Below are 22,780 nucleotides of genomic sequence, written 5' to 3'. Positions count from 1 at the left end.
GGACATTCCTAAGTTAGGCAACAGGCAGGCACGGCTGTCAGGAACCAGTGCTGCAGGAAGGTGCTTCCTAAAGAAATCCTAATGGGCCTGGAGCCGTTCCAGCTGCCTATCCAAGTGAGAGCTTCCTGAACTGCTGCGAAGGGCTATGACCTGGAACTTGCAAAGAGGGGTGAATGGGAACGTGCTGCCTCGACAGCTTCTCAGGGCAGACAGCTGCAGGTCCCCGGACACAAATCCCACGGTGCTGTGCCCATCTGTGCAGCCACAGATGCCATGGGCATCCCCACAGGGGCAGGCAGGAAGCAGCCCTGCCGCCCCTGCAGGAAGAAATGTCACTTGAAGAAGCTGGCAGGCCAGTTTCTGTTTTCTCAGTCAGACATGTGCAGCCAAACACATATCCTGTAGGTGGGAAGGCATTCAGTCAGTATTTTCCTTGTTCTCTGAAACTGTTTTAAATATATGGATAAACTGTTTATCGCTGAGTCAATATTTATGCTGTTGATTTCCTTGCCCTTACCATTTATTTTTTCTACAACCTTCTTCTGCTCCTTTTTCCTCATGCCTTTTCATATTGTTTGCCGTAGGTGTAGGCCATGGATGTGTGTCCACACTGCAATCAGTCAGTGTGGCTGCACATGCACCCTGGAAGCTGGTTCAGGGCTCCAGGGTGGAGTAACGGCCCTGTGGTGGCTGCACCCGCCCCACCGAACCCTTTCCAAGGACATCCTGCATGCTGTGGCCGTGCGCAGGCCTTTCTGGGGTGCGAGGCCTTCTCTATGTCCCGGGTCTCCTGATGGGGTGGAGGTGTGAGGAGCGGGTCTGCGGGCTAGGATGGGAAAGGAGCCAGCGGTGTCTTGCAACAAGGGGTTGAGAAGGCCATGGCTTGCACTTGGCAGTTGCCCACCGTCTCCTCTACCACAAGGACAGGGGTCACAAGCAAAGCTGAAGCAGCTTCCTCCTTGCATGGAGAAGAACTCAGCCTGGGAGGCCCTCTCCCACGTCACAGCAAGTGCTGATGATTTACTTGGGTTAAAAAGGGACAGTTTCACAAGAGAGGAAGCTGCTGCCAGGAAGAAGTGGCATGGCAGAGGTATTTTCATCAATTCTTGCACATAATCCTAAAGAAGCATCTTGCGAACAAGTAGTGCTTATGAGCCTGAACCATTTTAGTCAAAAACGTAATGTAATCCTTTCAGCATTGCAAGGTGATTATTTTGGTGCTTCCGGTGGTTTTACAAGAGCTAAGAGTTACACTGCGCAATTCCGACATCCCAAGGCCTATTTCTAGGCAGAGTTGCCTCATATGCTGTGGCTGCCCTTGCCTCATGTAACTCAGCCATAGAAAGGTCTTCAAAAATAACCAGAAGAGTTATGTTAGCACTGTGTCACTTTGGCTTACTGTTAAAGCAGCTCTTTTCCTTCAGGGCTACGCAAGAGGTTTTTGCCTGAGTAAGGGTTACAAGGTCATAAACTGATGTGTGGGATATGTGTAGCTTTGGTCTCCATTTGAGGCAAAAAGCCTTCTTTGCCTCCGAGGGACGCTGGGTTGGGCAAAGGGATCGTTTTCATTCCAGTTGGAGGTGAATGCCCAAAACTTGGCGCCCAAACCCACAGCATTAGCTCCAAACATTCCTTAACGGAGAAATGAGAATGAAACAACGGAGTTTCCATTGCAAGCTTATTGGTATCTATTACGTCTCGGTATTTGCTAATGAGAAACTCATTATGAATGAGCTGTGGCCCAGGTGCCTTGGAATTGGTTACGATCTGGGCTTGGCCATCTTGCATCAAGCCCTGACGTCCGATCGGCTGCCACAAGTCAGCTCACGTCAGGTTAGAGGAGAATCTGCCTGCCTGGGAGGACAGGATGCCCACAGGGCGTAGCTGACAGGCCACTGTCATGGCCTGTGCTCAAAGGGCATGAGTGAGGAGTGATGGGATCAGCGCTGCCTCAAGAGTAACAGCAGCGAGAGCATGTCAGGTTCCTTACGTGTAGATGTGTCTCACCATGAGGAAATCCCTAAGGACAGAGAAGGCTGTGGCACTTTTGGCCTGCGTTTGATTTTGAGAGTTGCTCTGGATGTAGGAAATAGAAAAAAAGACACGATGGGAGCAACTCAAATGCTTGAACGGAGATAAAAAACGTTGGGCCGGTGTCACTGTTACAAAGGGCGACTTCCCCATAACCAGACCTGCGAGTGACTAAAACTGCAAAGCTGAGGATTGGTTTGTGCTTCTTGTTCCTACATGGCATCGGTGTCTGTGGGAATGCTCTGGAAGTTTGCCTTACTCTCGTCATTTTGATACACAAAATAAACAAAACCTGGGACAAAGAGCAAGCTTGTAAATAGGGGAGCAGCCACTGGGGAATTCTGGTTTTGTTTGTTTGCACTGTGTTGCATTTTGTGTCAGCTAATAAGTTGACTTAACCTTTCTGCAGGTAAGTGCAGATAAGGCTAATAGCCTCTGGTGTCTGATTTTGCAAGCCAGGAACACAACTGTGGGAGCTTAAGCTTTGCTGCAGCGATAAGTAACAGGCTGGTGATTGCCAGGGGAAAAAAAGATCGTGTTCTGTGTCTGTTAATTAGAAGAGCATATTAGGTTTTTCACGAGCCTGATTGAAGTGATTAACTGTTGTAAGTGTTCGGGGAAAAAAAATAAGGAGGCCTGAGGTCTTCAACAGCAAGAAACAGAGATGGGGAAAAGCCACAGCGCAGGACCACAGCCCCCTGCCCGCCCTGAACAGCAAAGGCAAAAGGTGGCAGGAAGGAGGGAGATGAGCCGCTGGCAACATGGAGCAAGTAAATGCCATGCAGTTGAAAAGCATTCCTACAATCCCTTTTCTCAGAGCTTGCCAACGGCTCTCACAGAGTGTATTGCACCTAATAACAGCCGTTTCTGGCAGGGCAGGCTGGTACGAGGTGGGGGAGGATGCTCTCCTGTTGGAGCATTGCACTGCGCACCAAGTTTAGCGCTGCTGATTTGAGGCGATAACAAAGGACAGAAGAAGGTAATGGGAGCAGGGAAGACCAGCATCTGCACAAAGTGAAAGCAGAAATGAAAGCTAGCCCCTCTCTGCTGGTGTAAACCTGGAAGTCCTGGAGATAGCGTAAAGGTCAACTGTCTTCGAAGACTGAGGGTCATGGAAGGACAGAACTCACACCCACCTGATTTCAGCAGTCTTTCCTTGAACTCTGAGGCCCAGAGGATCAGAACGTGCATCTCGTTGAAATCAGCCTTTTGCAAAACCCTACGGAACTAGAATACACACCCTGCCTGTACTGACCCTCCAGCACATACTGATGTAATGCTTTTTTTAGGAGCAAAGCGTTACTGGCATCAGCCCCTTCCTGTTTGCAAAAATCTGTATTTTTTGCTGTAAGGCTACAGTGCCAAGACAATGTAAGCTGCCTTCAACCAAGCATGGAATGATGTCTATAGCAGGTTGAGACTGGATTAGAAAGCTACTGTCAGTGACTTCAGATTAAGTGGATTTTGGTTGTTGCTACAACCAAATGGAAACCAGCAGCGTAAGTTGTAAGCGTTCAGATTGCACATACTGTTGGTTGTGTTATTGTACTGACATTCCGTGTATACTTTACTTCATCCCATCCTAGTTCTAAACAAAAGTGCCTTCCACCCTCTAGGATGAAAGAAGCACAGAATGAAGGCAATGCTGAAAGGTGAAGTGGAGTTGCGGTGCTTTTTCAATAGTGAAACATTCAAGAGGCAGCGCAGTGTCTGGCTCTGAAGGGTGGGTGATGCCGTGGCTATTGCGAATGCTGCCAGCTCAGATGTTCATATAGATGTCCTGTGAGATTAGGAGTGTGTGCTGAACCCTCCGTGCCCCGTGATGTGCCTGTCATGCTCTCAACTGGGGACATCTCACTTACACCTGAAGCAAGCAGGGACATGCTGGGAGGGTGGAATCTGCTAACTTAGCACCGAATGGAACAGATCCTCCTAAAGCAAATACCTCGCTACCTGAATTGATGGGAAAAATTGGTGCCTTTGAAAGCTTTGTAGGGAGATAGAGTCAGAATATCCCAAGCGAGAAGGGATCCATAAGGATCTCTGAGTCCAACTTCTGGCTCCACACAGAACCACCCAAAAATCAGACCACATGACTGAGAGCACTGAGATGTTATTTAGGGAGATTCTACGCTTAGATGTGCTACTCCTGCATTCTGAATCCTATGCTGGTGGTCAAAGCACACTGTGCAGCACTCAGCATTGACTGCTGCAGCAGAGGGGAGTGTTGGAGGGCTGAGGCTGCTCCCACAGCTGAGCTACTCCTTCACTTTGGGGTATCTGAGGGAACATTTTCATCTTTCTCTGCCCCTGGCCACTGTGCCCATGTCACTGATGCCCTGTGCCACCAGCTGTGCCTTCAATGGGGTGCCCTCCTCTCTCTCCCCTTGGTCACCCCAGGACAAGGAGGCAATGGGGTGCATGGGGTCCAGCAACTCCTGGGCAGAGACTCTCTTCAGCCAGCGACAGCTCCTGGTCCACCACATTTCTTCCTCCTTCTGGACTTAGTTTTGCTTTCTTCTTCCCATCTACTTTCTCCTCCAGCCTCCACCCAACCCCACAGGTAAGGGGCTTTGCCCCAGGTGGGAGCACTGGCTGTTAGCTCACGACATCGAATGTTTCTGTCCCAAAAACCCCATGACAAAAATCCTGTTGAATTCAAAGAACATTGGGCCGTTCCTCATGGGAAACTTAATTTCTGAAGAATTGAACATTTGTGAGCTGTCTCGTGAAGTTAGTCCAGTCCCAGTAGCCTGGATATTAGGGCATGAGTGCATTCTTGTTACTCATCTAATCCATGATTTACTATTTGTCAGTGAAGGTTCTGTCCAGTTGTCATCTGATTGTGCAAATTTACCTTCCATGCGAGGCGGGATTTAAGTTTCGCTGTCCTTCAGGGGCTGACTATGTGCAGAGGGAGTTGTAGTCATGGTTTTTTTTCTTCCGCGGGAACTTCCTTTCTTTAAACACCACCCCTTGGCAATGGACCTGCTGACACCTCAGAGCAAGAGAGATAAAAAGGGCAGCCCTGTTCCTGCTACAAGCACACAGGCGAGGGCAGAAGCTACTCGGGAGCTCAGAAGCCACCGGCATCGCATTCTCCTCTGGTCGCAACACCGGCAGGAACCATGAGCCAAGGTACTGGTGGGCTTTATGATAACTTGTGGTACACTGGCAGCGTGGCAGGGCTCCTGTGGTGAGGACTGGGGCTCAAGAACGCTGTGGTGAATGGGACTTTGGGGAAAAACATCCGGGTGCTGCTGGGGAAGTGCTGCTTTTGGGGGTCAGGCTGTGCAGGTGGTTTTGAGGGCTCACTGAACAGAGCTGGAAGGCACAACTCAGTGCTCGTTGTTTCTCTTCCAGCTGTAGAAATCTGGCTCTGCCAATGGCAACGGGCAAGAAGTGTGCTTTTTAAAAACTTGCTGGGCTAAGCTGAAAGGAATTGCTTTCTTTCATACTGCTTGACTGTGTAGATTATTGCTCTTTAGGGATGGCTGACACCACCTGTTGGAAGTTGCAATGTGAATGAGAGGGATTCATTTGGAATTCAGCCTGTCCCGTGGCTTACCCTATTGTCAGCAGAACCTGCACTGACCCAGTGAGGTGCCTGAGTCACTCCTGCAGCAGCTGCAGCTGCTGGTGCCACCCCAAGCCCTGGGCAGCAGGGCAGCAGGGTTGGCTGGTGCCAAAGGCACAGCTGGCAGCAGGGCTGTGCTGTCCAGTGCTGCACAGGGGAGGTTCAGGTTGGATATGAGGAAGAATTTCTTCTCACAAAGAGCAGTGAGGCAGTGGCACAGCTGCCCAGGGAGGTGGTGCAGTCACCGTCCCTGGAGCTGTTCCAGAACCGTGTGGATGTGGCACCGAGGGACGTGGTCAGCGGGCACGGTGGGGGTGGGTTGATGGTTGGACTAGGTGATCTTAGGGATCTTTTCCAACCTTAATGATTCTATGAATCTGTGATTTCATTCCTCTGTGCCTTGTATGTGGATGAGCTGGAATTTCCCTGCCAGCCTCAGGCAGTAACATCTTTGCCCTGAGATGAGTGCTCCTCTGAGGTTGGGCAAGGATGGGAAGTAAATGCAGGTGTCCAAATCTTGTTCCTTCTTGTAGCCAGACCATATGCTTCCCACTGCACTTCCTTCTTGAGAAGCCCTTATTCCTACTGAAGCCAGACTGGCTATAAACACCCTACTCTACAATATGATTTTTTAAACCTCATGACTTATGGATGGGGCTGTAAGGATGAAGTTGTAGGTCAGGTTGTAACAGATTATCTGTAACGGATAAATCATGGAACTTGGAGAAAAATACGTCTATGTATTTATGTATCTCAGAGCACTCATCCACTATAAACCATTAATTCTCATGTTTACAAGCCTGCAGGCAGTGCAAAGAAGGCAGCCTAAGGGTGGGGATGCTTCCAGAGATAGGGGATGCCTTCAGCCGGTTCCATGGCATTCCTCAGAACAAACAGTCGTGTCAGCTGGGCCACAGATCACCAGGAATCACTGATATCTCAGAAATCAGTGCAGGGTGCTCAGCATGTAGCCCTGGGCAGGCACAGCTCCTCAACATGAGACACAGTCAGGGCATGCTTCAAAAAGATAATTAACAATGACCTGCGTTATTTTCTCTCTGTGTCCTCAATATCAACAATAGACAACACAAAAAATATCCTGAGATGAAAATCGTAGAATCACAGAGTGATCTGGGTTGGAAGGGACCTTAAAACCCATCTAAATCCAACCTCTTGCCATGGGCAGGGCTTCCACCCATCAGCTCAGGCTGCCCTGGTCCCCATCCGACTTGGCCTTGAGCACCTCCAGGGATGGGGCACCACAGCTTCTCTGGGCAGCTGTGCCAGGGCCTCACTGCCCTCTGTGTGAAGAGGTTGTTCCTAGCATCTAACCTAAATCTCCCTTCTTTAAGTTTAAAGGCATTCTCCCTTGTTCTGTCACTATCAGATGGTGTAAAAAGTCATTCCTTGTCTGTTTGTAAGTTCCCTTTAAGTACTTGAAGACCGCAAAGAGGTTTTCCAGAAGCCCTTCTCTTTCCAAGCTAAACAAGCCCAGTTCCCTCAACCGTTCTTCTTAGGAGAGTTGCTCCAGCCCTCTGATCATCTTCATGGCCCTCCTCATACCCTCCAACAGCTGTATGTCTTTCATGAGCACAGACTCACCAGAGCTTCAAAAAGGAGCAATGGCAAGCAGCTCTGGTGGCTGGAGATTGGTTTATTCCAAGGAATATCTTTCCTTCACTTCTCCTTCAGCAAAGGGTTGGATAATTCCTGCTGCAATTTTTGGTGTCCTGCACACCCTGTTGTAGAAAATATCAGCCCTAGACTGGCATTGGCATGGAGCAAGCAAACAAAAAGCACTCCAAAGGGCAGCCAGTGAATGAAAGGTGGTGGTTAATTTTAAGACTGTTTACCATACTTCTGATAATTCTTACACAGCTGTGATAAACACGGTTGTTTATTGAGTAAATAGGAGGAAATACAGGGAGGCAATAATTCAGTGCAGCTCACTGGGCTATCGCTTCGGTTTGCTCAGAGCTGTAGTCATTGTGCAGCAATTGCAGCCTTGATCCAGGCTGGGTTTCAGGATCCAGCCCTGCTCACAGCCTCTCGTGTGAAGCCGTGCCCGCAGCAGCCACTGGCACATCTCAGCTGCCCTGGCACTAGGGCTGGCTCCCAGTGATGTTCACCTTGGCACAGCTGGCAGTGCCGTATAAAACTGTCAAGACATTTCGTGACCTAATCCCTTAACCCCTCCTGCCTTTCACTCCTTTATTTCTAAGTGATCCCAGTTTTCATATTTCCTGACTCGCCCACCTCTTTATCTGAATCACTCGTGAGCCAAAGGCTTGCTTAGCGTTGCTACTCCCTGCTATTTGCACAGCACTTAGCTCTAAGGAGGCTCATGGGCAGAGGCAGGACACGGTTTGACACTTCAGAGGAGGCATGGCCACGTCCTGGCATGCTCCGGCTCTCCCTGCCCCACCTGGGCAGAGCCCCAGGCCCCCACCTTATTGGGGAGCAGAGGGGCGTCGCTTTGCTCCGGCAAAGTTCAGCAGTTTTGAGGGCTGACTTTTGACACTTTTGGGTCACATCCAACTTGGTTCAGTGCCTATGTCCCACAGGGGTCAATCGTGGCTGCTTTCAACTATTACCTGGTAATCACGACAGATGCGTTCAGTGCCAAGATAAAGCTAATAAAGTCTTTGATCTGAGAAGAGAAATGACAGTTGGGATTAATTTTTAAGTCACTGGCCCTGGCTGTTATTACTATGACTACTCCTATTACAATGACTGCTTCTACTGCCACTACTATCACCGTTGCTTTAATATCTGCAGTAACAAAGAACCGTTTGTAGTGCTCAAAGATCCTTGCCCTTGTCTGTATGTATATTTCTATGGCTGTTTATACACATGTGCACACGTTGCCTACAGTGAAAGGCAGCAAGGTGAGGAAGACGCATAGCTGCATGCAAGTGCCGGTGGCATCATTCCCTTTGGCATCTGCTCCAGAACACTGAAAACGAAACTAAAAGCAATTCACAAGTGTTTCTGTGCTGAGGCAGTTTGCTTTGTGGTGAAGCAAGCTGTGTTGTAGGAGGATGGTCCCGGCTGCTGCCAGCGTGACCTGCCCCCGAGCCCCTGCACCATGAGGTGGGATGCTCCAGGCCCAAAGGCAGGAGAAGTGGTACTGTTTTTTGCTGTTGAGCCATCTGTTCCTTGCAGTGGTCCTTGACGAGCATTCTTGCTGGACCACTGGGTGCCCAGGTGTTTTCGTGACCCACAAAAGCTCTAGTAAGAAGAAAGCTGTCTTTACTGACCAATATACCAATTTATTTTTTCCTATCTCCCTCCCTCTCTGCAAATGATCTTTCAGACAGCGACCTGAAAGTTACCAAGGTTGACTTCCTCAAGAGCCAGAACTCGGTGCAGCACCACACGGATGCGTACAACACCTCAAACCTGGTGGTGCGGCGTGGGCAGCCCTTCCTGCTGCAGCTGACCCTCAGCAGGGAGCTGCGAGCCGCCGACAAGCTGTCACTGCATTTCAGCATCGGTAAGCACTGCTCCGAGTGGGAGAGCACCGGGCACTGCACAGCCCTGCAAACCCACGCAACTTGTTATTTCCAGGTGAAAGGCCAATGGAGCCCACAGGGACCCTGATGTCACTGAACCCCAGGAGCACGAGGAATGTCAGCGGTTGGCAAATCGCCATCATCAAGTCCAGTGGCACAGAGGTAGGGCATGGGGCGACACTGGAAGAAAACCCCATAGCTTCCCGTCCTGTGTTTCCTTTGCCCTATGGATTTCCATAGGCAGCAGCCTTGCCCTGTTCACCTCCCACTCCCCTGCTGGGCACGCAGGATGTGCCCCGTCCCTCTGCCCTACATCACTGGTGCCACCGTGGAGGGTTGGTCATGTCATGTCCCCTCTCCTTGTCACCTCCCAGTGCACGCTGTCTGTCACCAGCGCACCCAATGCTGCCGTGGGAATATATGGACTGATGGTGAAGACTGGCCCTAATATTTACAAGCCCGAGAAGAACACTGTCTACCTTCTGTTCAACCCTTGGTGTGAAGGTAAGCAGAGCGGTCCAGCAAGCTGGGTTATCACTACTGCTTTCAAGGTCTTGACCTGGGAGCTTCTCCTCTCCCCCTTCCTGCGTACATCCTTTCTTCTCTTCAAATTGCTGCATCCCTGTGTGTCAAGAGCAATGAGCCAGCTCCTCACTGGGGAGCCCTTGGGGCTTAAAATAAAGACTAGCCTTAGTGGAACCCTCCCACAATACCAGGGAAAGTGTGGGTGCCACACAGCCACCGAGCGGTGTGAGTGTTACACACCAACAGCTGCCATGGTGTAGCTTTCCAGGAAGATCTTCCTATAGCGGCTGTGAAAGTCAGTCAACATCTGAGTGTTTTTCTTCAAGGTGATATTGTCTTCCTGTCCAACGAGGCTGAGAGAAAGGAGTACGTACTCAACGATACGGGCTACATCTATGTTGGGTCTGCCTTCAACATACACAGCAAACCCTGGAATTTCGGGCAGGTAAGGAACAGCTGTCCCCACTGCATCAATACCTCTCTTCACTCTTTCTCTGTTTGGTGTTCATTTAAATGAATCCAAAAATAGGTTAAGCCCATGAGCAGCTCAAAGCGCTTGAGTAATCCCCCAGTTTCACTGGGAAATCTCACCTGCTTAGAGTAATCTATCTGCTTAAGCAGATTCCCTAGGCCCAGCCTGAGACCACAGCTCAGTGGCACATTTGCCATCAGATGTGCCAGACCCTGGTGAAGTCTTGAGAAACTGAGAACAGAGCACTTCTGACCAAATCTTCCCCTCTGGGATCCCCCCTTGTCGATTCTGTCCCCGTTGCATCATCAATGCTGTTGCAATCTTTTTTGTTCTTTGGGTGTTCCTTTTTTTGCTCTGTTTTGTTCTCCAAGTCTGCAGTTTCAAACAGAATAACATAGAGGAGCCCAGCAGAAGTCCTCATGGTGAGACCTTTCCCATAGATGGGCCAAAAGGCGTTGCCCATAGGGCTGTAGCTGCCTTCATGTTTATTCTGCCATGAAGCAAGGAGAAGCAATGCTGATATTCTGCCGGGTTTCATTGTGTAGGATGCCTGACATCTCTCTGAGAAGGACAGAAGGGAGCTTTATGAGCACCTGCTAATTAGGAAACTTTTGCCGTAGTAATCTGCATTTATGTATCTTTTTAAGCAGAATCTATTTTATATGTGTTAGTAGCCTGAATATCTGTAGCCCTCTCAAAATGTCGCTATTCGTGTGAGCAATGTGTAAGGCTTCAGGGAGGTGGCATAGCTGACTGAGGAGTGCTCACAAGAGCAAGGAGTTGCTGGGCCGGGTTCTGGCTCTGCCTGTGAGACGCGTGGCATAGGCTGGTCTCTCCCAAGGTGGGTTTTCATATAAACCCTTCTTTGGAGAAAAAAGGCTTTGGGAAGCTCCATAGGTTCCAGAATCACAGAATTGTAGAATCACTGAGGTTGGGAAAGACCTCTAAGATCATCTAGTCCAACTATCCACCTACCACCAATGCTGCCCAGAGAATAGAAGTAGGTTCATTCAGTATCATAAGGAAAGGTCAGAAGTTAGGGTTAGTCTGGCGGTTTCCTCCCAATACCTAGATAGACCTCAAGGTGAGTGAGCAAATCCTCTTTCGGAGTGGTATGTAAAAATGTCTCCTTTTTCTCTCCAAAACAGTTTGAGGAATCAATCCTGGATGCCTGCATGTACCTGCTGGACAAAAGCAAACTCAAGATGAGCAGTAGAAGGGATCCTGTGGTTGTATCCAGAGCCATGTCTGCTTTGGTACGGCTCTCTCAGAGGAGTGGTTTGACCCTTCAGCTTTCCTTCCCGCTTCTTGCTTGCTTTTATTTCCCTGGGGATTAGAATGAGTACAAAACTGCAGGAGAAAAGCTAGGGAGGCATTTTGGGTGGAGGGAAGAGGCAGGAGAAATGCAGCATCTCCTCATTTTCAAAATGTGCCGCTGACCTTAGCAGTTGTCCTTTAGTAGGCAGCTGGTGGCCAGGCCCAACGCCATGCTTCAGGGGCAGCTGCTGGTTGCACTGGGAGGCTTGCTGGGAGTGCTGGGGCTTAGGATGCTTGAAGACATCCAGGCAGAGGGATTCTAGGCAGGGAAGCCCCAGCTGGTGCCAACAGCCTTGTAGGGCTATGAAGCACCTTGGGAAGATGTGGGCCTCATTCAGCCTCACCCCTGAAGTTGTCTCCTCTGTGTGTGCGTGGACACAGGTGAATGCCAACGATGACAATGGTGTCGTGCTGGGAAACTGGTCAGGGAAGTACGAGAACGGGACTTCCCCCATGGCATGGATTGGGAGCGTCGCAATTTTGCAGCAGTATTACAAAACCAAGAAGCCTGTCAGTTATGGTCAATGTTGGGTCTTCTCAGGAGTCCTCACTACAGGTAAGGAGTAAAATGTCTCTCTATCTGATATCCTAATTACTGTGCTAAAAATCCAGAGAAACTTCTGCATGCCCTTTGGTCCTGGTGTTAAGGGGTTGAGGCACCTGTCATGTGAGGAGAGGCTGAGGGAGCTGGGACTGCTCTAGGGAAGGCTCAGGGGTCTTATCTATATGTGTATAGATAGCACGGAGAGCCAGGCTCTGTTCAGCAGTGCCCAGCACTGGAACAAGAGGCCACGGGCACAGAGAGAGAGCACAGGAGCTCCCTCTGAACACCGCGCAGCACTCTGTGATGTGTGGGTGACTGAGTGCTGGCACAGGCTGCCAAGGGGCCGTGGGGTCTCCTCTTTGGGGATCTCCAAAACCCACTTGGATGCGGGCCTGAGCTCCTGCTCTGGGTGTTGCTGCTTTAACAGGGTTTGGACCAGGTGACCCCAGAGGTGCCCACCAGCCTCAGTGATTTTGTAACCCCGTGTTCTGTCTGTGTTGCAGTCATGCGCTGCCTGGGGATCCCAGCCCGCAGTGTGAGCAACTTCAACTCGGCGCATGACACCGATGAGAACCTGAGGGTTGATGTCTACCTGAACGAGAAAGGAGAAAAACTGAAATGGATGTCCTCTGACTCCGTCTGGTAGGGACAACCCTCCTTAGTCCCTGGAATGCTGCATTCCCCAGCCCCAGCAGGCTTCTCTTTGAGAGTTTCCCTTTGCCGGGGAGAGAGAGAAAGCCCAGGGTTTCACACAAATCCCCTATTAAAGCTGTCCTCTGCAAGAGCTAAGCAGAGGAGCTCACCACTCTTACCTTCGACACCTCACTCCTTTTCTTTGCAACCTGAATGTACACAGGAACTTCCACGTGTGGAATGATGTCTGGATGAAGCGGAAGGACCTGCCATCAGGGTTTGATGGCTGGCAGGCAATCGACGCGACCCCTCAGGAGCAAAGTCAAGGTAGGATTTACCTGGGAGGGCTCTTCTGCAACTCCCAAGGGAGGCAGGGATGTTTTGTATGGAGCTGTGGTCTCCAGCCAGCTGCGAGCTCCTGAGGCTGGCAGTCTCACTCCTGCCGTCTGAGCCCAGGAAGCAGGGAATGGTGTTTCTTGGCAGGCAGGAAGCCAACCCTGCAGGGCACTGTGGGTGCATGAATGTTTAAATACAACCGTGTGTGTGTCATGTTTGGCACAGCAAATAGCATTGAATGTGCTTTGCAGGTACTTTCCAGTGTGGCCCGTGCCCACTGAAGGCCGTCAAAGAGGGAGACGTGTATTTGCCCTACGACAGCAAGTTTGTGTACGCGGAAGTGAACGCCGACAAGGTCTACTGGCGCGTCAAGGAGGAGAACGGCAGGAACAAGTACACCAAGCTGGGTGTGGAGAGCCAGAGCATCGGCGCCAACATCAGCACAAAGGCTGTGGGGCAGAACAGGCGGGAGGACATCACCTGGCAGTACAAGTTCCCTGAAGGTGACTGCCCCCATCCTCCAAAGCAGAGACAAAAGGGAGGCCCCGCTCCCAGCGGTAGCACAGACTGTGGGGCTCTCCTGTGCTGAGGCTGGAGGCAGTCGGTGCCTTGACACCTTCTGCTCAGCAGCAGAAGAACAAATACAGGGAAGGGTGGTCGTTCTGGGTGAGGGCACTGAGATACGGCTCTGAGGCAGCTTTTTTCTTTCATCAGGCTCTGCAGAGGAAAGGGCATCCATGAAGAGAGCTGTATCCTACCTGCAGCCCTCGGGGTTGACGCCTCGTTCACGCTTTGCTGCAGTCCCCATGGAAGTGAGCCTAAGAAACGTGAGTGACAAGGACACGGTTCAAAACGAGGTGGTGCCCAAGTCTGGGGTCCAGCTGGAGATAACCAACGAGAAGCCTCTGTGTCCTGGTAATCCCATTGAGGTGACCATCACCGTGAAGAGCACTGTGGCCGGGAGCTGGACTGTCGACCTTGCCAGCTCCTGCCAGCTGCAGTCCTACACTGGGAAAGTCCATGCCAATCTTGGATACGTCAAGCAGACTGTCAAGGTGGAAGGCCAATCTGGTAGGCATGGAAATTGTGATATGTTTTATAGGCTATTTACCCCCAGGGCTATCTATCTGTTGCTTGCTCTATATCTTTGAGCAACCTAGGCTACACAGCTGATCCCCAGCAGCATGACTGCAATGTGCCAAACAACACACTAACGAGCGATGAATATTTAACAGTATTTGCTCATTCCAAGCATGAGTCACCCTTCCCAAAAATATACATCTATATCTTTGCTGCTAGTGCTTTCTGAGCCAGCACTTGCGCGGGGGGGAGGTGGGTATGCAGGGCAGGACGGCCTCAGCAAGTATGCCTCACCCCGCATCCCACCAGCATCACTAGGCACTGCCACCAGTGCTGCCTCTGCCACTGATGTGCTAAAGAACCAGGTCATGCTTTCTGTCCCACAGAGGTGCACGTCCCGCTGAAGATCATGCCCGATGCTTACATGAAAGCATTGGCTACAGTGGATGATGAAGAGCACGTCCACGTCACTGCCATTGCTGAGATCCAGGGGACACCTGAGAAGCTCACCAAGGAGGCGTCACTGAGCTTCGAGTACCCTCCCATCCAGGTCCAGGTGAGGCTGCACCCCTCCAGGCTTGGCTGGGGCTAGGGGGCCCCATGCAAAGGTCCCAAAGTTAGATGGGGGAAGTGCAGGAAACATTTCCCCTTGGCTTGCAGCACCTCCAGCACCTCTATCAGCTCTCTGATCCCCCATGTTTGTGTTTGCTTCACTTTCCTCCTCCAGATGCCAGAAACGGCAAAGGTGAACAACGACTTCACCTGTGCCTTCATCTTCAAGAACAAGCTGAACGTTCCCCTGGATAACTGCAAGCTGATGGTGGAGGGCTTGGGCATATTTAAGATGGCGACATTTGATGAAGGGTAAGACAAGGTTTTGAGCAACCCTGACATCAGTTGATGGGCACGGAATAACATCATTTCCTTGTCTGTTAATTCTCCTTGAGGAAACGGTAGGAGACAGTGAGTGGTGCAGCTCTTCAACATACATGATCGAAACAGTGTCTGAGGGGTTCTCCCTCGGGTACTAAGCCCTGCTTGCCGCAATTTGATTGCAGGAGAAGGGCATACCCGTGCTAAACACATGCTGTGTCTTTTTCTTTAAGCAAAACTATGACAAATCAGCAAATGAGACCTGTGATGTGCAATGAGTTCATGCTGGAACCATCCTTCTTTTTCCCTAGGGATATACAGCCAGGCAGGATTATTAAGTCTGAAGTCATATGCACTCCAACGAGAGTAGGAGAGAAGAAGATCGTGGCCAGGCTGACCTCCAACCAGGTCAAAGACATTTCGGTGGAGAAGGCCATCACGGTCACCCACTAGGAACAGCACCATGGCAGTGGGCAGAAGGGGACCCTGAACACGTGACGGCTGCGGGTCACTGCCACCACTCCTCTCCTTGACTGCGGGATAGAGCTTGATGAGCAAAGAACTGCAATCCCATTAAGCAAAGGGAATTACACTGATGTAAAGGCCATAGCTGCTTTGATTGCAGCTGACTGTGATTCAATAAAGAGTGTTAAAATCAACAGATTCGCTCTGTGACTGATGTTTGTGCTGGGGCAGGAGCTGTTTTGCAGCCTCTGCAGTCTCATGAGGCTGCCCAGACCCCACAGCTCTGGAGCTCAAGAGGCACTTTAAGCAACTCCCCATGTCCTTTCCTCTCTCTCCCTGCTGGCAAACGTGCTGGCACTCTGTACGTTTGGCTTTAGACAGCAAAAGGAGCAAACCTGGCACAGTCTCCCCAAACAGCATTCTTCATGCATCTTCCTCGCCTCTTACATCCCTCCTTAGTATTATTCTGGGGGTGGGGTGTATGTTTTCAGTGCACCACCATCATTCCAGCACTTCCCTCCTGGAAGAACATCACCCCCTATCTGGCTCAGGCTGCCCAAAGAAGCCGTGGTGACCCATCCCTGGAGGCACTCAAGGCCAGGTTGGATGGGGCCTTGGTGGCCCTGGGTGGCAGCCCATGTCCCTGTGAGGCAGACCCTGACATGCAGGCACTGGGTGGCCATTAAAGTCCCCTGCAACCTTCTTCTGTAATATGAATCACAGAATGGTTGGGTTGGACAGGATTGGACCACTCAGGTCTAACCCCCTGCCATAGATTTACATAAGAAAATCATAGAATGATTTGGTTTGGATGGGGCTGCAGAGATCTCCACTCCTTTCCTGTGGGCAGGTTTGCTAACCACTAAGTCAGGCACTTGGTCAGACTGCCCGGGGTGTGGATACCCACAGGGAACGGAGGAGCGCAGTCTCCAGCATGGAAATATTAATTCTTTAATAAGTACAGTTAGCATACAGAGGCATAAAACAGAGTTACGATTACCAAAATATACACATTTCCAAGAGATACAGGTTCTTTACTTGCATAGAAAGCCTGCTTTAAAAGACCATGAACGCTGCCCATGGCCACCGTGATCCCATCCACCATGGATTGAAGCCCCACGCTGCAGTGCTGATGGAGCCCAGCCTGGGTCCCTTTTTGGCAAGCCGCAGCCCAGGCTGGAGGTGAAGGCACGATGCCATGGGGAGGGGAAGGGGGCTGGTTTCAATTTCATGGAAATCACTTTGGTTTCAAGCTACCTGGTGGGAGTTACGCTATGAGGTGGATGCCAGGGCTTGGAGTGAAGCAGATCGCTCCGACTCATGAGGGCTTCTGCTGCTTCAGACTTTTGCCATGCTGTACCAAGGCCGAGCAGGAGGGTACCAAGGAGTGAGGGAACGCTCTGATTTCCTGATGCCAGCACTCTTCCAGCTCCTGCCCCTTTGATGGGCAAAAACGTGGCAGCATGGAGCGGGCAGAAAGGAGTCCCCCCCTTCACACTGCTTTCCAGTTTCAGCTATTGAAACAGCACACAAACCCACAGCTGAGGAGCAGTGCAGGAAGTGGAAGGAGACCACCCCAGCAATCAGCACTGTGGGTGCAGCTGTCACATTACCCCAAACGCTGTTTCCAGGGGTGGTTTTCCCGCGGGGCCCTGCAACCCCGCCCTCACACACAGCTGGGAGAGTAAACTGAGAACAGCAGCCCACAGCTGAGGAACACGAGCTGCTCCCAGCTTCCACCTTACGCACCCACTTCTCCCTGTAGAGATTCACACACATCCCCAACGTCCCTGTGATGCAGACCCTGATGTGCAGGCACGAGGGCTGGTGCAGAAGTGAAACAGCCTCCCATTTCCCCACCGCGCTGCTTCATAGGGCCAACCTACTGCAAGAGGATACCTCAGTTTTCCCAAGGTTGCAGCACGTTTCCCTTTACCCAAGACATTTTGGATAGGCACACAGTTCCTTACACATCTTTTTTTCCCCCTAAATCTACTTTTTCATTGAAAAGGGGGAGAAACACGGGGGGTCACTATGGTTCCAAACATCTCCCCTTGTTTTCCTGGGTTTTGGCCCCACTGTGCTCCAAACAGCCACCCATCAGACTGTTTGTTACCACGTGTTCAAACTCCTTTATCACTGCCATGGGGAAAAAAACCCTTGCAATACCAAGTGGAATTTGGGCTTTCACAAATGACTGAAAGTTAATCCAGGTCTTCCACAGGACCTCAGTTTATCCCCCAGCTCCTTCATCTCTCTTTCCCAAGGTGATAATTATCTTTGCTGCGTGTTACAGGGCCTCAAAGCTGCACAACTGGGGGCTGGGAATCCAGGCACGTCGCCCAGGCCTTCTCTCCCTGAAGGCCACACAAGAACATCTCGGTAAGGCAGGACACGGCTCCATAGGGCGTATGGCTTTGGGTAAAACTTGCTCCGGAGATTTGCATTGCTTCTGCTGGTGCTGTACCCGACTGCCCCATAAATAGTCCCGAGTTATATTCTGCACCAGAAATACCCCAAGTACAATAAAAAAAAAAAAAAAGAAAACCCACCCTGCCTCTCCACCACAAGTAGTTAATAAAAGAACACACACCGCCCGGATGCGTCCCGTGGCCCCCGGGAGGATGCTCTGCTACTCGTGGGGCACTTGGATGGACACCTCCTGAGCCAGGAACTGCTCGATCTCCTCCTGTGTCATGATAGCGGCCGCGGGGGCGGGAGGGGTTGGCGGTGGGCTGCTGCAGTCCAGGTTGGAGAAGGGGTTGAGCCAGGACAGGGACAGGGTACCGCCGAAGGCCGCCTTCATCCCCTCCCAGCCGCTGGTCCGCTCCCAGGTCGGCTTCTGCTTCTTGAGGCGCTCGATGCCCTGCAAGAAGAGGAGAGTTTGGGGTCGTTTCACGTTCAGAACAGGTATTTGAGCTGCATCATGGTGCTCACAGCTTGGATACTAAGACGGACAGACAGGCAGACAGACAGAACTCCTGCTGTACCAATGGATTCATCCCCAGACCTAACATCAAAACCCCAAAACACCACTCAGCTCATGGACAGTCCCAACCTTGGCAAATGATTTGGGTGTAAATTGGTATTGCTTGGTAATAAGATGGCTTCTGGAAGGTCATCTCTCTTTCGAACTCAGACCTCTTCTCCCAGTGCTTTTAAAATCCTTCCAACAAGTAACAAAATACAACCTGAAATTTCACCTTGTTTTGGGGATTTTTTTGGGATTTTTTTTTTACAGTCGTTCAGATACAGGAAAACACTGCTGTACTTCCCAGTCACTGGGAATTACTACAGCCAGACATTGCTTGGTAATGAAAACTGCTATGAGAACATGTATGTTTGGCACCAATTAAGAGCAAACATCGAGGAACGCTATTTCTGCTTCACAAATTGTCCGAGGCCAATCCCAGTGCGAAGGAGCACCGAGGCAGCTCCAACCCATCCTCTCCCCATGACCACCAGTAAAGGCACACGTTGACTGTACGTGTTCAGAGCACAGCTCAGAGGTGACATTTTACTCTGGAAGTCTTCTCTATGTAGAAAGAGAGCATGTGGAGCACTTGTTTTTAAGGCCACTCCTACGTGAAGTCGGGCACACACACGAGATGGAGTCACATTTGTAGATGTGTGTGACAGTGACAAAGGTGACAGTGCAGAAATGCTGCTCCTTGAGAAGCGAAGACATGGGACCGGAGCTTGGAGATGTTCAAGGAGGGGAAAAATGAGCAAGCTCAGTTCAAACCATTTAAATAGCGGGACACAAACCAACCCTCCGTTCTGATTCTGGAGGTGTTCTTTCAGTACCCACAAATCATTTCAGAGCTTTGCAGGGGGAAAACAACAACATGCGAATCCCTGTGGCAGCACAGCTGCACACCCAGTGAGCCTCATAATTCATGTGGTATTCTATAATTAACAAGCAGCAGCTTGCTTCTGCACTAAGATTGGGGAGAAAAAGCGCCAAGCATGGAAAGCTGCCCTGGCCATGCCAGCTCTAACCCTGTCTTCAGTCATAGAGTTTCCAACTCAAAACGGTTTGGGTTGGAAGGGACCTTAAAGCCCACCCAGTGCCAACCCCTGCCATGGGCAGGGCTGCCACCCACCAGATCAGGCTGCCCAGGGCCCCATCCAACCTGCCCTTGTGCATCTCCAGGGATGGGGCACACACAGCTTCCTTGGGCAGTTGGTTGTACAACCCCGTTCAATCCACGCTGCTGAAATGGGGGATAAGGATCGTGAAGGCTTCCAAGCAGCAAGCCCCATCCTCCCAAACCACCACCCATTGCTCAGAACAGCATCTGCCAATCACAGCCCTAAGCGAGGTCTGCTTGAGGCTGTGCTAAGGGCAGCTCAAGCAGCAAGCAGGCAGGGCAAGGCTCTCCCTCTCCTCTCTATGCCCAGCCTTACTGATCCCTCCGGGGCACATATTCAAAACAGACAGAACAGTTCAAAATCAGCTCCTGTTCACATTCTGGCCGGCTGCCACAGTCAGCAGGGCGTGAGGAAGGTTACAGAAAGGGAGGGAAAGATAAAGAAAGGTTCCCAAGATACCTTAGTTTACTTTGAGATGTGCAAGCGCAGATAAACAGAGCCAAGTGGGAACAGAACCAGCAGTCAGGAACTTATCGTGTTACCAGCAGCTCTGTGTAATTGGCTCCTTTCCCCATCTCCCTCAGCACCCATTTCTGTGCTGTCCATTACAGGGTGCTGGGGGCTCTGGCTGGGGAGCAGCGATCTGCAGCCGGCTCTCACGGCTCAGAAGGAAGGCATTTGATTCTTTTCATATGCTTGTAAAATCCAAAAGGAAGGCACAAAACGGAACGGGCAAACACCGTAACTCCGCCTCTCACCGCGTCTGCGCTCTCATTGCTGTCAGCTGCACCAAAGCACAACCAGTGCCTGAAATCAGGCGGTGCCGTCTGGGAGAGCCAGCAAGTCTGCCTTCCTCAGGTTGGTGCTGAGCCACACTGCACCAAGTCACGCTCCGAGATGCACAGTGCAAATAAACCAGAGAACACGGGTTAGTGAGGCACACGCACCGGGCACCAATGGACAGACGTCTCTGCCGGCTCTGAACATCGGAAAGTTCGCCTGACAAATACAATACTGTGCAATACTTTAACACTCTGCATTCGTATGAAACCAGAAATGAGTAATTACATTTTTGTTTTCCCCACAATGATCTGAATGGCAGAACCACGCAAGCAACCTTCCTTCAAAACGCACAGCAAATAACAGTACCTGAAGCAAAGCTAGAACACGCAATTCAGCAGTGAGTTATATTGTGAGATGCATTCGTTCATTACCTATCTGGGTGACAAAAGGCAACCCTGGTCAGACCGAGCTCAGGAAGCCATTACAGATTTTCCCAAAGCTTCAAGAAATTAAGAACAGCAAAGAATTTTTTTCTTTCTTTTTTTTTTTTTTTTTTGGAAAAGTTTTATTGCATTTGTTTTCCATATGGAAGCATTGACAGATTGAAAAGATGCAGCATTCACATTACTTCCAAAATGAGACATCCACTAAACTTCTCCTTCCCTGATTTCCCTCCATCCCCCCATGGCTTTGAAGCAGTCTAATCACATCGTCTTCCAAAAAATACGGCTTTTATTTAAACCAAGGAAAGAAAAGATTCCTTGGAATTCCTGGACACGGCTGATTTGTAGTTTTTCCTTTGTTCGCAATATTCTGATGAGTCTACTGGAGTAATGATCCAAAAATATAGCGAAAGTCCTGCCTGAACACGAGGTATCGGTCACAGTTATGAATGGTTTGGCCTTACCTGTTCCTGGAATGCCTTCTGTCCCTCCCTCTCTCATCAGCACACAGCCCATGACGGTACGTGTGCTCCTTACCACCACCATTTCCCAGTTGTAACATACATACATGATAAAAGATTTACAAAGCTATATACCAGGGCGATGCTAAGAATGTAGGCTCAATCTCCCTGGCCCAATGACACATCCCACCAAGGTTAGTCTTTATCCGCCTGCCTCAGGGCATTCACATCGGTTTTTAAACGCTATTTAACAGGCATTGCTCCAACAACTCAGTTACCGAGACAAACACACACCAACACGATGCTGCTGCCATTCTAAGCATCCGAAAATCAGATTCTTTCTATTTCTTTTCTGCAGGTGTAAGGCATGTTTAAAAATCCACAAAGTCTTCTAAATCTGCCACAGTTACCCTAATTTGGCAGCGCAAGGGAGGGAACAGACAAAATAATGCCAGGAAGATGAAATCGATTCTGTAGCTGGAAGGACAAACGAGGGGGAGGTGGTCTTGGCAATGTTTGTTTTAAGTACTTTAACTGTGTGTAATCACCAGGTCAACTGGCTCTCTTGCCGTGTCGCGTTCTTGTCTTGCGCCTTTTGATAAAGTGAAGGGTCTCCTTCCCAATTCAAGTTCACTTCTGAAAGAGCAGCGCGCTCCTTCAGGAAGTCCAAAGGTGTCTGTGTAGGACTTGGCACTCATATGTCTTCACAGAGCTCAGCACAGTCAGGAGACAGCATGAAAACCTACTCAGAAGAGGTGGGTCGCAACGGAGAAGGAAAACTCCCTTCACGTTAGTTATGCCATACAGAAAGCAGAGAGAAACAAAGGCCAGTGAAGTTAACATGATTAAGAAAAAAAAAAAAAAAGAAGGAAAGAAAGAAAGAAAAAGCAACAGCAGCAGTTTCAGCCAGAGATATAGAATTATCTGAAATGGTGGAATACAGGGCTTTTTTTTCTCTGCAATTATCAGCCATTCATTAGACATAAAAAAAAAGTTTGTCTTGCTTTTCGTTTTAAACATTCATGGAAAATTTTAACAGTAGTGCTGCAATATGTTTCTATCTCAGTGGAAATGCTGGTCAAGAATTCCTCAGACCACATACTGGTATGGGTCTGCTTTTCCTTGGTCTGGTGTTGCGAATGGGCTAAGCCATGCTATAGAGAACGGATGGCCAAATACTGCTTTCATGTTCATCCATTTTGTTTTTTTAGCCCATCTTCTCTCTTCCTTTTTCAATTGCTCTATTCCCTGAAAACAGAAATATCACATTTTCAGTCAAACGCTCAGTTTTTGTAGCTGTGGGTTTGCGGAAAGGTCTACTCTCGGCTACCCCTCATCCAAAGGATGGAGTAAGAACACTAAAACGCATCTTTAGAGCCTCTCCTTTTCTTTCCATTGCTTTATACTACTACTACTACTACGAATAATAAAAAGATAGAAAATATTTCTCGGAAACAGAACTGCTTTAATTTCGTTCAGGCCTGGAAATTTCATCAAACCTTTTAAGACCTGCCCTCCAGTTGCCTGTGCTGTCAATTAAAAAACCCCACCACATAAAACCAAATACAAAGCACATGCTTTAATGGCTGAAAGCATTACGTGCTAACCAGATGGAAAAAAACAACAATTT

The 22,780-nt window shown here is 49.9% G+C and overlaps 2 protein-coding genes across 17 annotated transcripts in view; one reads left to right on the top strand and one right to left on the bottom strand.

Annotated features, from left to right (window-relative positions):
* Positions 1-5,072: 5,072 nt before the first annotated feature.
* On the top strand, positions 5,073-15,562 carry TGM4 (transglutaminase 4). Of its 4 annotated transcripts, none has more exons than NM_001006368.2 (14): positions 5,073-5,169; positions 8,925-9,104; positions 9,179-9,285; positions 9,498-9,627; positions 9,975-10,093; positions 11,269-11,376; positions 11,819-11,993; positions 12,485-12,623; positions 12,838-12,941; positions 13,202-13,453; positions 13,665-14,021; positions 14,417-14,586; positions 14,758-14,894; positions 15,215-15,562. In NM_001006368.2, the coding sequence occupies exons 1-14, from the start codon at positions 5,160-5,162 to the stop codon at positions 15,354-15,356; spliced, it is 2,130 nt and encodes a 709-aa protein (NP_001006368.2). In that variant the 5' UTR covers positions 5,073-5,159; the 3' UTR covers positions 15,357-15,562. The 4 variants fall into 4 exon arrangements, with proteins under 4 accessions (NP_001006368.2, XP_046779322.1, XP_046779319.1 ...); XM_046923366.1 differs by lacking the exon at positions 5,073-5,169 and adding an exon at positions 8,239-8,701; XM_046923363.1 differs by lacking the exon at positions 5,073-5,169 and adding an exon at positions 8,239-8,735.
* Positions 15,563-16,296: 734 nt separating this feature from the next.
* The window catches only part of ZDHHC3 (zinc finger DHHC-type containing 3), a 31,489-nt gene continuing 25,005 nt past the window's right edge, over positions 16,297-22,780 (bottom strand). For 8 of the 13 annotated variants that reach the window (XM_046938167.1, XM_046938168.1, XM_046938172.1 and 5 more), the window contains one exon: positions 16,297-18,234. In XM_046938167.1, the coding sequence (XP_046794123.1) occupies positions 18,001-18,234 (234 nt within the window). In that variant the 3' untranslated portion in view covers positions 16,297-18,000. Of the gene's footprint in view, positions 18,235-20,889; positions 22,399-22,780 lie in introns of those variants that run through there. The other 5 variants (XM_025147504.3, XM_040696035.2, XM_025147503.3 and 2 more) reach the window with 1 other exon arrangement.

Source organism: Gallus gallus, chromosome 2 (genome assembly GCF_016699485.2).
Source record: "Gallus gallus isolate bGalGal1 chromosome 2, bGalGal1.mat.broiler.GRCg7b, whole genome shotgun sequence".
Lineage (NCBI taxonomy): Eukaryota > Metazoa > Chordata > Aves > Galliformes > Phasianidae > Gallus > Gallus gallus.
This window is presented reverse-complemented; position numbering and strand designations above follow the sequence as displayed.

Bases quoted from the DNA above. Each gene is read 5' to 3' on its own strand.
- TGM4 (XM_025147222.3), top strand. From the start codon at position 8,707: ATGCTCCAGGCCCAAAGGCAGGAGAAGTGGTACTGTTTTTTGCTGTTG. The intron at 9,628-9,974 runs GTAAGCAGAGCG...TTTTTCTTCAAG, and splicing joins GTTCAACCCTTGGTGTGAAG to GTGATATTGTCTTCCTGTCC. The intron at 12,624-12,837 runs GTAGGGACAACC...GAATGTACACAG, and splicing joins ATGTCCTCTGACTCCGTCTG to GAACTTCCACGTGTGGAATG.